Source organism: Danio rerio, chromosome 18 (genome assembly GCF_049306965.1).
Source record: "Danio rerio strain Tuebingen ecotype United States chromosome 18, GRCz12tu, whole genome shotgun sequence".
Lineage (NCBI taxonomy): Eukaryota > Metazoa > Chordata > Actinopteri > Cypriniformes > Danionidae > Danio > Danio rerio.
Window position 1 is genome coordinate 51363582 of NC_133193.1, and position 13919 is coordinate 51377500.

The 13919-nt window shown below is 34.1% G+C and overlaps 1 protein-coding gene across 6 annotated transcripts in view; it reads right to left on the reverse strand.

Annotated features, from left to right (window-relative positions):
• Nucleotides 1–9039: 9039 nt before the first annotated feature.
• ets1 (v-ets avian erythroblastosis virus E26 oncogene homolog 1) overlaps nucleotides 9040–13919 on the reverse strand; it is a 98617-nt gene continuing 93737 nt past the window's right edge. For 5 of the 6 annotated variants that reach the window (XM_073928806.1, XM_073928805.1, XM_073928804.1 and 2 more), the window contains 2 exons: nucleotides 13705–13823; nucleotides 9040–11212 (listed from right to left, as the gene is read on the reverse strand). In XM_073928806.1, the coding sequence (XP_073784907.1) occupies nucleotides 10997–11212; nucleotides 13705–13823 (335 nt within the window). In that variant the 3' untranslated portion in view covers nucleotides 9040–10996. 6 annotated transcript variants of the gene reach the window in all.

The window sequence follows — 13919 nt, forward strand, 5'->3', positions numbered from 1 at the left end:
GAGACACATGCTTCCTGTTTATACTAGAACCCGCATGCCCAGAGTGCGCGAATAGTCACGTGATATACGTTTTTGGTGGCGTAGTGTGGACGCAGATATGTTCAGAAACACTAGGTAAAACGCTAGTGTGGACGCAGATCGTTTTTGATCTAAAACGCTGTTTTAAAACTAAAACTCACTAGTGTAAACGGGGCCTAAATTGGCCATAGTGTATGAGTGTATGAGTGTGTGAGTGTGTGTGTGTGTGTGTGTGTGTGTGTGTGTGTGTGTGTGTGTGTGTGTGTGTGTGTGTGTGTGTGTGTGTGTGTGTGTGTGTGTGTGTGAATGTGTACGGGTGTTTCCCATTACTGGACTGCAGCTGCAAGGGCATCCACTGCATAAAACATATGCTGGAATAGTTGGTGGTTCATTCCACTGTGGTGAGCCCTGACTAACGCGAAGGGAAATGAATGAATGAACGTTTATACTTTCAGAATAAATCTAAATATTAAGGATTTCTGATGGTGATGACTGCTAAACACGCCGTAACAGTCTTGTGAAAATGGTCCATAAAGAGAAGAAGCTTAAGAAGATGTTGACTTGATATCAGATATTGCATTATTGATGTGGGTTTCAGCGCTTGACAATACGAGCATAACAAATGCATTGAGTCCAGTTCATACGTTTAGCACTGGAGTTTCTGCTATTGAATGTGATGGAGATCGTCTTGTGACCTGTCCACCCCTGTCTGCTCTGTCCCAACAAACACAGCGGCTTCTCATTGTACCTGTATAAGCTGTCAATGCCGTCTGAAGCAGAAATCAATCAGCATTCCTGATGGAAAGTCCACATTTGCATGTGAAGACGTCTCCATTTCCCGTCTGGAATGCCAGGTCTCCAGCTTTTGGCCTCATGAATGCGGGTGCAGGACGGATGGGGTTGTGGAGCGCATTACTGGAGACCTGGACAACGACAAGTGTAATAAAAATGCAAATCACTGGCAAACCTTGAGCGGGCCGAGACACGACCCTCCTACGCCCGAATAATACACAGTTACCTGTGGCTGAATCGGGTCAGGACGACTTCTCTGGAGGACACGTAGTGAATGAAATGACATTTATAAGGTCTTTGTTGCTTCCTGTTTAATCCTATTTAAATGTAAATACAAAATAGATTTACTTTTATTTCTTACTTTTGGCAGGAGAGACGTGATCATTGTGATTTGTCTAAATAGTTATATAAAAGAAAATACAAATTGGGCTATAACTGTACTATAATTAATATAATAATTGGGAAAATTGAGCAGATTGACCCATTATTGCCCAATTGATGCTTTTTTATGTTCACAAAGAAAGTATAAGAAATTATTTTAAGATCAGATCAGAGAATCCATCCATCCATTGTATATGTAAATAAATAAAAATAAATAAAATAAATTATTAAATACATTTTTTTAAAAACAATAAAGAAATAAATATTAAACAATAAATAAATGAAAATAAACAAATAAATAAATACAAACAAATAAAATAAATAAATAAAAATAAATTCAAACTGATAAAAAAATAAAAAAATAAATAAACAAATACAAAAAAATAAATAAATACAAATTAGACAAATAAATAAAATATAATAAATAAATACAAATAAATAAGTAAAAACAAATAAATATAAACAAATGAAATAAATAAAAACAAATAAAATAAATACGAGCAAATAAAATAAATACATACATACATACATACATACATACATACATACATACATACAAATAAAATAAAATAAAAACATAAATTCAAACAAATTAAATAAATACATTAAAAATAAATTAAAATAAATAAATAATACAAGCAATTAAAATAAATTAAAATAAATAAATTCAAACAGATACATTAAATAAATACATAAAAATAAACAAATAAACTCAAGCAAATAGAATAAATAAATACAAACAAATAAATAAATAAATAAATAAATAAATAAATAAAATAAATAAATAGCATTAGATTAGTAACTTAATCTTGTTAACCAAAAATGTCTGTATCTCAAAGGCTTTACATATCAATGAAGATACATCCATTTTTCTAATAAAATGAACGTGTAAATAAGTTACATGATGATATTGTGAAGATAAATGAGTGAGAGTTTTCTGAGAAAAGTTGCTGTAATTTGCTGTTTTATTTTTTAAATATCACATTAAAAAGTAAACCAAGTGCATATCAGAGTAAGCATATTTTCTCGTGGGATAATAATAATTAAAGTAAAAATATCCAAGCCTTTGGCACCTCCAAGCACAGGCTTACAGTAAATGAGTTAAAGAGAATAATTTGCGTGCAGATCATGAGTCATCTCTGAATGCATGAGAACACGGATAGATCAGACACTGATAGTCCAGTAGGATCGGTTATGGGCCTGTAATGAAGTCCCAAGACAGTGTTACTGATCCCTGCTAATATTGACCCGGAGCAGACTGGAGCGTTCGGCACAATGAGCCCAGAATAGCACACAGTGTTATGAGGAGGACATCGGGGAAGCAGCGGAGGTCTCATATTTCAGCAGCTCTGGCGTAATGGAAGCACTGAGAGATCTTTACATGCGTCACCAGAGCCATCTTTCTCTTTCCTTCTCCTCACGGGACACTCTTATTCATTTATCGCCGTAAGATCGCTTTTTAAAGCACAGATAACATCACGTTAATGACAGGACAAGTGATATTAAAATCAAGCAAGGGTTCAGTTGGATATCAGTGAATGAATGGGTTATTGCGGACCAGGTTCACTGGGAAAATGTCAGTTACATTGCTCTGGTACATCTTGTTTACGTTTCAGATGACTAAACCACTAGAGGGCGCTGCATCAGGACAAATGATATTAAAATTAAGCCAAATAACAGTGAATGAATGAGTTTTTGCGGACCAGGTTCAATGGGAAAATTTTAATTACATTGCTCTGGTACATTTTGTTTCAAGTTTCAGATGACTAAACCACTAGATGGCACTGTATAAGGACAAATTAAATAAAAAATTAGGCATTAAATTGAATTAATGAGTTTTTGCAGACCAGGTTCATTGAAAAAAAAAAGTAAAATACATTGCTCTGCTACGTTTTGTTTCATGTCTCAGATGACTAAACCACTAGAGGGCGCTGTATCAGGACAAATAAAATTAAAATTAGGTCAGATAACAGTGAATGAATGAGTTTTTGCGGACCAGGTTCAATGGGAAAATGTTAATTACATTCCTCTGGTACATTTTGTTTCATGTTTCAGATGACTAAACCACTAGATGGCGCTGTATGAGGACAATTTAAATTAAAAATCAGGCATTAAATTAAATCAATGAATTTTTGCGGACCAGGATCTCTGGGAAAATGTCAATTACATTACTCTGGTACATTTTGTTTTACATTTTAGGTTACTTATCCACTAGAGGGCGCTATTATTCAGATATTAAAGTCAGTCATTACAGTGAATCATTGAGTATTTGCTGACCAGGGTCATTGAAATATATGTTGAATACATGGGCAACGCAGTGGCATAGTAGGTAGTGCTGTCGCCTCAAAGCAAGAAGGTCGCTGGTTCGAACCTCGGCTCAGTTGGCGTTTCTGTGTGGAGTTTGCATGTTCTTTCTGCGTTCGCGTGGGTGCTCCGGTTTCCCCCACAGTCCAAAGACATGCAGTACAGGTGAATTGGGTAGGGTAAATTGTCCGTAGTGTATGACTGTGTGTGTGGATATTCCCAGGGATGGGTTGCGGCTGGAAGGGCATCTGCTGTGTAAAAAAAAACTTGCTGGATAAGTTGGCGGTTCATTCTGCTGTGGCGACCCTGGATTAATAAAGAGACTAATCCGACAAGAAAATGAATGAATGAATGACATTGCTCTGGTAAATTTTGTTTCAGGTTTCAGATGACTTATCCACTAGAGGGACAAATTATATTAAAATTAGACAAGGGCTCATTCAGAAATCAGTGAATGAGTGAGTTTTTGCAGATCAGATTTATTGAGAAAATGTAAAACACATTGCTCAGATACACTGTTTTACGTTTCATATTACTAAACCACTAGAGGGCGCTGTATCAGGACAAATGATTAAAATCAGGCAAGTGTTTAGTCAAATATCAGGGAATGAACGAGTTTTTGTGGACCAGGTTCATTGAGAAAATGTCAAATACATTGCTCTGCTAAGTTTTGTTTCACATTTCAGATGACTAAACCACTAGTATCAGGACAAATGATTAAAATCGGGCAAGCATTCAGTTAGATAACAGTGAACCAATGAGTTTTTGTGGACCAGGTTCATTGGGAAAAAGTAAAATACATTGCTCCGGTATGTTCGTTTTACGTTTCAGATGACTAACCCAGCAGAGGGTGCTGCATCAGGACAAATTATTTAAAAATTCAGTCAGAGCAGGTACAATGGAAATTGTAAATTGCATGGCTTTGGTATGCTTTTTGTCACATTTCGATGACAGATCTACTACAGGACGCTGAATCAGGACAAATTATATTAAAATCAGTCAAGTGTTTTTCAAACTTTCTACTTCTCTGTTTATCCATCTGACTTCATGGTCAACTTCACTTGACCGCCCCCTGTTGTTTTGAAGAATATCACAATGGCGAATACAGCAAGTATAAAAGCCTCGTCTGTTTCGTGAGGTGCGCGCAGTCAGCGGAGGTGCGTGATGCGGCGCCAGGCGAAAGTATAAATCCAGCTTGACCCAGCCGAGGCTCGAGGCTCGAGACCTTCTTGTCACCCACTGCACCACCGCGCTGCCCAGTCTAAATTAAATTAAATTAAATTAAATTAAATTAAATTAAATTAAATTAAATTAAATTAAATTAATAATGGATTATGTAAATTGTGGATAATTTAGATTGATGTATATGTAGTTACTAAAAAACTAAAAAAAGGGCAAAGAAAGGGCAAATACAATAAATAAAATAAATCAAACTAAAATTAGTTTTTGTTCATTTTCTTGTAAAATGTAGTTCAAAGTGGAGCTACCACTTTGAAAGAGAAAAGGGGCGGGGCAGAACTGTGTGGAAAGACTTGCACGCACTGAAAAACAAAAGATTCATTGGATTTACTAGATTTTTAAGGTAAGTGGTTGCAAACAAATGATATGAGCTTAATTTAAACCAATACATTTGGTTGAACATTACCAAATATTATGTATTTAATTTTAACCCATATTAATTATTTGTAACCACTTACCTTAAAACAATTATAAATGCAATTTTTCAGTGCACTTTAACAAATATATCTATGAACTTTTTGGCGCATTTTGAGTTTATTTTGTCACTTGTTTGTCTGTATCTTATCTGATGATAGGATACAGGAGACAGCTGAGGCCAGCCATAGACTTTTGCATAAATATTTGTGCTCAAACTCCACACACTGCTCCATCTGCACAGGATGGGTGAAGGTGTGTGTGTGTGTGTGTACTAAAGAGAGAGAGTAATTCTTCAACAATGTGCAGGCATTGGATATCACCTAACTTCACCACTTATAACACTTTTGCACTTTGCAAACACTTCTTTTTTGTGTGTGCGCTTGTCTTTCTTTCATTTTTTTCACTCAACCGTAATGGAAAATTACCTCAGACAGATATGAAAATTGCCCTTCTGAAATCCCCAACTGTAGGTGCCTTCAAACCCACAGATACACTTTGTTTGTGTAACCTGACTACCATTTTCAGCAGGTTTCTACAGCAGCGTGCAGAGAAACACACTCAAAAAGAGTTTTTATTTATTTATAGGCATCTAAATTAACTATTCAAGACACATTCTTTTATTAAGATCAATTTCTTTATGAACAAGTGATGAGGTAAAGTGTAGAGAGAGATGAACTTTTTTTTTCTTTTTTCTTTTTTTGCATGCTGAATTAGACAAAGGTGAAAAAACCTGGTGCAAACCTGAAACTGTAGTGTGACACACAGACCTTCAATAAAACCAGTTTACAAGAATGAACATTTCAAGAGGACACAACAGCCAGAAACATTGCTTTTTTCCATGAACTGGTCTGTTGTGAGTTTTTTGGCTATTTTACTTTACATATTACTTAACGCACTCCACTTTGGCTGCACTTACAAACACCAAAGTTTAGTATTCTATCCATTACTGCATTCTGATTTAATATGCCTAACATTGTGGTTTTCCCATTTATATTATGATTATGTGCACTAATTTTTATTATTTATTAAATTTATAATTTTATTTTATTTATTTATTTATTTATTTATTTATTTATTTATTTATTTGATTATTTATTTATTTATTTATTTATTTATTTATTTATTTGTTTATTTATTTATTTATTTTATTTTATTTTATTTTATTTTATTTTTTTATTTATCTATTTTATTTATCTATTATTATATTTGTATAATTATTATTTGTATAATATTATCTATTTTTTGTTAAATCTCTAATGTGATTACATATGCCCAATGATATTTCCATTTATATTAGAATTATTTGTGACATTTTTTTATTTTATCCAAATTATTACACAAACCAAACTTTATCCAGTTATTCATGTATCAATATACTCAATATTTATTCAAAGCCAGGGCTGGACAATATAACAAAAATCCTCATATTGCCATAATAGGACCATTATTATGAAAATGGATTGTAGTGCTATTTTGAACTCAATAAATTCATATTTTATCAAATAATTATTATAAAAAATTCAGCCAAGCGGAATGAATCGCCACCTTATCCAGCATATGTTTTGACGCAGCTGCAACCCATCACTGAAAAACACCTATACACTCTCATTCGGACACACACTATGGACAATTATACATATTTGTTATATATAATATATAATATATCTCAATTATATATAATATAACACTGTGGGGGGGGGGGGGGGCACCTGGAGGAAACCCACAACAACACTGGGAGAACATGCAAACTCCACAGAGAAATGCCAACTGACCCAGCCGAGGCCGAGTGACCAGTGATATATATATATATATATATATATATATATATATATATATATATATATATATATATATTTTAAATAATAATAAATTACAGATCCAACATAAAATATATGTTGAAGTCATAAATTATTAGCTACCCTAAAATATTAGACCCCCTGTTTATTTTTTTTTCCCCCCATTTCTGTTTTACATTTCATTTTACATTTCTAATCACAATAGTTTAATAACTAGCGATGGTTCATCTTCCAGCAGGACAAAGATCCAAAGTACACCACCAAAATATTAATGGAGTGGCTTCACAACAACTCAGTGAATGTCCTTGAGTGGCCCAGCCAGGGGCCAGACCTAAATCCTATTGAACATCTCTGGAGAGATCTGAAAATGGCTGTACACCGTCGCTTCCTATCCAACCTGATGGAGCTTGAGAGGTACTGCAAAGAAGAATGAGCAAAACTTCCCAAAGACAGGTGTGCCAAGCTTGTGGCATCATATTCAAAAAGACTTGAGGCTGTAATGGCTGCCAAATCAACAAAGTATTGAGCAAAGGCTGTGAATACTGATTTACATGTGATTTTTCAGGTTTTTTATTTATAATAATTTTGCAACTATTTCAAAAACTCTTTTTTTCCACATTGTCATTATGGTGTATTGTGTGTAGAATGTTGAGGAAATAAATGAATTCAATCCATTTTGCAATAAGCCTTTTCGATAGTCTACAGAACAAACCATCATTATGCAATAGCTTGCCTAATTACCCTAACCTGCCTAATTAACCTAGTTAAGCCTTTAAATGTCACTTTAAGCTGTATAGAAGTGTCTTTAAAAATATCTAGTCAAATATTATTTACTGTCATCATGGCAAAGATAAAATAAATCAGTTATTAGAAATGAATTATTAAAACTATAATGTTTAGAAGTATGTTGAAAAATTCTTCTCTCCGTTAAACAGAAATTGGGAAAAAAAAAAAAAAATGCGGTCTAATAATTCAGGGGGGCCAATATTTCTGACTTAAACTGTATATAGCAAGCGTTAATAAACATATATCAGGGTCAAAAAAGATCAGACATCCCATGTTGGCGGCTGCATCCAATTTAATGTACAAAGTGGATTTTACATGCATAGAAAATTAAATGTAGTGAAAACTTATGAAGTAATATGAAAATTTTTGAACTTCAAAAACTCAGTTCACCCAAAACTGGGGATTGTGTCATCGTTTACTCACTCTTTACTTGTTCCACACCTTTGAGTTTCTTTCTTTTGATGAACGAAATATGAAGCTATTTTGAAGAATGGTGGAAACCTGTAACCATTGATTTTTTCTTACTATGGAAGTCAGGGGTTACCAGTTTGTAACATTTTTCCAAATATCTTATTTTGTGTTAAACGGAATAAAGAACCCTTTTATTGTGAGTAACTTAATGTGTGGGCGAACCAGCCCTTTATTTATTAATCATATGAAAAAAAAAAAAAAAAAAAAAAATATATATATATATATATATATATATATATATATATATATATATATATATATATATATATATATATATATTTCTTTTTTTTTTTTTTTTTTTTTTTTTAAACAGACTTTTTTTTTTGGTGTAGGATATCCCACACCAGAAAAAAAAAGTCTTTGTGTCTGGATGAAGAGGACAGACACTCGTAATTTATTAGTTATATTCTCATGAATGGACTCATTGTGTCTGTTTTAGTTCTTACGTCAGGGGTCTATATTGAGGGGCTTCACTGCACATTCCCAGTCGCTTTCCTCAGAAGAAATAAAAAAAAAAAAACCCTCGAAACGATATGAGTCTCAAGTGTGAGAATCAAAGGTAACAACTTGGATGTTTCCGTGTAGCGACGGCTTTTGCTGGATGCACAAAAAAAAGAAAGATGCAGTTGCGGTGGGTGTGATGATTAGCAATGAAAGAAACGAGCTGCGCATTTAACCAAGACTCATAATAAACCAAACCACAAATCTGCCACAACTGCTTGCAGAGAGCTGCAAGGTGTGCGTGCGTGTGTGTGTGTGTGTGTGGCTTCACCTGTTTGTGTTGCTATGGGTGTGTCTTCCGTTTGATTCAGCATTAAAACCAAACAACAAGTCCGGCTTTTCTCCACATATATTTTAATAACAGAACCATTTAAAGTACAATAAGAAATAGAAGCTACGGTTTATAAAACTCTTCAGCAGAACATAATGATGGGCCAGCATCAGCCTTATCTATACACAACTGTAGAAGCAGACAGGTCTTTTTATCGTCTGTTTTTAAACGACAGAATTCATATAAAAGAAAATAATAATGATAATCCGCTACATAATTTGTCCTGCGCTACCTTATTTGATTCAATTTCCCACGAAAGCACCAGCTGTCTGCATATATTTCAAAAGTTTATAAAATATAAATTATTGGAAAAATATCAAAAATGTTTGTGAACTAAATACATAAAAAAAGTCATTTGAACAAAACCAAAACATACAAAATAAGGCAAAATTGAGGGGAAATAAAAACATGTAAAAAAAAAAAAAAAACATGCAATGCATCACTTGTTACGATTTTTACAATCAGAGACTGCATTGTGACCTCATTTTAAAAGTAAAAATAATCCTGTTTCACGCTGGCTTTCTGGAAAAATCGCTCATTCTGCTGTTCTTCTGCATATTCAAGTGAATATGGTTTATTTTTAATAGCCATTTTATCAAATGTTCTCTGTAAAAATAGACAATTCCAAAGCCACACCGATGCGGACGGGTTTTGCCACTGTAAACAATACGATTTGTTTTCTTAGAAGAGCGCTCTTTACTTTGGCTTTTCCCACGAGGTCTTGTGTATCTCAGACCCTTCCCACACAGTGAAACAGTCCAAATGCTGCTGCGTATGAACCAAACCCAAAACACTGGATAGAGTAGCACATATAAGTGCCGTTTCTTCAGATATCTAAGCTATTCCTGTAATATAACTCTGGCTTTAATGTCCATAATACTGAAGCAGACTCCCATTTTCAACTCTTGTGCCAGTAGTACACACGGCGTTATCTTTAAAGCTGCCAAACAACAGAACAAAAAAAAAAACGTATCAGCATGATCTGGTGTACTTTCTCAAAGCCAAATCTCTCCAAATCAAACACCAGGCAGTTTCGTCAATCTCCAGATTCACGCTGACGTGTGCACTTCTCGTCTTTTTATGGCTTCAGCCTTTCGTTTGATTGCAAAGAGGCCCGACATTTCAGTTGTCACCTACCTACACACGTCTCGGTTTACCTAGAGAAAACACAGTAACGTGATGTGCTATATTAAGGCAAGACTTTATGAAAAACGATTCACGTACAAACAAACCAATGTTTGATGTCTTTTGTCTTCGTAGACAGCAGCGGTGTCAGAAATGCTCACCACAAACGTGCGTTTGCTCTCGCTCGCTCTCAGTGAAAAAGGCAAGATCTCTGGCGTCTATTTTGATCTGCTGATCAAAAACAGCGTTTTACGGACACACTGTGGCGAGAGCAACCCATAACCAACCGTGACCTTAAAAGAAGCATCTAAGAACAGTTTGACTTCAATAAACCTTCATTTCTGCATATATATATATATATATATAAATGTACAAAATGGCGTAAATTCTACGCACAAATTAATACTGACACATATAGATCTGTAAGAAACAATAATAAAAGTAAATTTGGTCCGGCTGAGAACTTTTCCTCATGTCAGGAATGCAAGTTAACTCGACGGTGAACATTTCTGCGATCATCCTCTCGTCTCTAATTTTGGCAACATGTTTGATAACAGTCCAACAAAAAAAAACAAAAAAAACTGTGTCATTGTCCTCGGTTCCTTCCCGGTGTTTGTGCTACTGAGTTGCTTCTACCTGAACTTAGAGTTTTCCCTTCCTCGCAGATCATTAAATCAACATCGACGCACAGAGATTCTAAACTTTGGTAAATGTTTTGACTCTTCCTCTTTTTTTTTTTTTGAGCTCAAAACAGTGTTGGAATGTGACTGGACGCCCCGTTTGTCTTTTGCAGGGTCTTTCAGGGACTCCTTTTACTCTCTCTTCTGTCCAGACTTTACTCGTCCGTGTCGGGCTTGACGTCTAACATGGTGTGCAGCTCCTCGGGAGTGTATCCCAGCAGGCTTTTCAAGTCGCACACGAAGCGGTAGACGTAGCGCTTGCCGGACGTTTTGTGGATGATGTTCTTGTCGTAGTAGTAGCGCAGGCCGCGGCTCAGCTTTTCATAGTTCATCTTGGGCTTGTTTTTCCTCTTTCCCCATCTGCGGGCCACCTACGGGTGCAGGAGACACCGTCAGATATGCACTCGATATAACGTTAGCATTTATTGTTAGCGTTAGCATTTGTCTTGTTTACTTTTGTTTACTGTTTGGTTTCTGAACAGCAATGGACAAAGGCACTAAGTTGTTTGTGTTTGTTTTCAGCTAAATGTTAACCATTTATTTTAAAGTAGGCTAAAGAAAGCTAATTTCTATAACTCCCCCAGGGTTAAACAACTGAGTTTTACCATTTTGGAATCCATTCAGGAGCACTTTTAGTTTAGCTTAGCTTAGCTTCCCTGCTAAATTAGCCTAGGATGTTTGGCTGGTTTTAGCTGGTCGACCAGTCTGGTTATAGAGAGGTTTTGGTCACTTCCAGGCTGGTTTCCAGCCATTTCCAGCCTGGTCTTACCTGGTCAGGCTGGAAAGTGACCAGCTAAAACCATCTAAAACCAGCATGACCATCCTGGTTTAAGCTGGACATAGCTGGTTTTGGCTGGGCTCCCAGCCTGGCTAGACTGGTCAAGCTGGTTTTAGCTGGTCATCTCCCAGCCTGTCAAGCTAAGGCCAGGCTGGAAATGGCTGGAAACCAGCCTGGAAGTGGCCAAAACCTCTCTAAAATCAGGCTGGTCAACCAGCTAAAACTAGCCGACCATCCTAGGCTGGTTTAAGCTGGATTTTTCAGCAGGGTTAGCTTAGCATAGACTCTTCTGTTGCTGTTTTTATTTTAAGATTTGGCCCAAAACTATACTCTCATTTCTGAATAACAATCAAGGAACTTTGCTGATAAAGCAAGAGTCCAGCTTTAAATAGGAAAATTATTTAAACACTTTGGTTATTATGGACTTAGATCCTAATAATCTGATCGGATTTAATGATCAATGCTAAGCTAAGCTTTAAAAAAAAGGCTCCTAAAAGCCCTACTGAAAAAACAGCTTAAATCGGCCTAGGCTTGTTGGCTGGTTTTAGCTGGGTAACCAGACTGGTTTTAGAGGGGTTTTGGCCACTTCCAGACTGGTTTATAGCCATTTCCAGCTTGACCAACCTAGCCAGGCTGTGAGCCCAGCCAAAACCAGCTATGTCCAGCTTAGACCAGGCTGGTTAAGCTGGTTAAGCTAGTTTTAGCTGGTCATTTTCCAGCCTGTCCAGCTAAGACCATGCTGGAAATGGCTGGAAACCAGCCTGAAAGTGGCCAAAACCACTATAAAACCAGGCTGGTCAACCAGCTAAAACCAGCTTAGGCTGGTTTAAGCTGTTTTTTTTTTTTTTTTTTTTTTTTAGCAGGGAGAACCAGCGAACAGCTAAATAAATAAAAAAATGGTAAAAATGGAAGTTATAATTGCATATTAGTTAATACAGTGTGTGTGTGAGAATGAAACACACACACGCACACACACACACACAAATTATATATATATATATATATATATATATATATATATATATATATATATATATATATATATATATATATATACATACATACATACATACATACATACATACATACATACATACATACATACATACATACATACATACATACATACATACATACATACATACATACATACATACATACATACATACATACATACATACATACATACATACATACATACATACATACATACATATATATATATATATATATATATATATATATACATATATATACACATATATATATATACATACATACATACATATATATATATATATATATATATATATATATATATATATATATATATATATATATATATATATATATATATATATATATATACATATATATACACACATATATATATATATATATATATATATATACATATATATATATATATATATACATATATATACACATATATATATATATATATATATATATATATATATATATATATATATATATATATATATATATATATATATATATATATACATATATATACATATATATATATATACATATATATATATATATATATATATATATATATATATATACATATATATATATATATATATACATATATATACATATATATATATATACATATATATATATATATATATATATATATATATATATATATATATATATATATACATATATATATATATATATATACATATATATATATATATATATATATATATATATATATATATATATATATATATATATACATATATATATATATATATATATATATATATATATAAAGTAATCTCTAGTACAGTAGTTGTTTTTTTCAGTTGTGGTTTATAATATGAAATTTAAATACTAAGTTTTGCACAGCTAACTGAAACAAAATAGGTTTGATTTATTTCTATTTATTTAGTTTAAGTTAGCTATTATATGTCTGGATATTCTATGTCCCAAAAAATATGTCGTCATCGATGCAGTTTAATTTTATAAAATAATGTTCCCCCTTGTTTTTGTCGTCTAGCATTCCCCCATGTCCCCTGTCCATCTGCTGCCTGTACAACAGCTCACCTCATCCGGGTCAGAAAGTTTGAACTCCCAGCCGTCTCCAGTCCAGCTGATGAAGGACTGGCAGGATTTATCCGTCAGGAGCTCCAACAGGAACTGCCAGAGCTGGATGGGTCCACTGCCTGAACACAGTAACACAATCACTTAATACATACTCGTGTACAAGCCTTGTATGCATAGCTATGCAATATGATTATAAATACATATATCATATGACA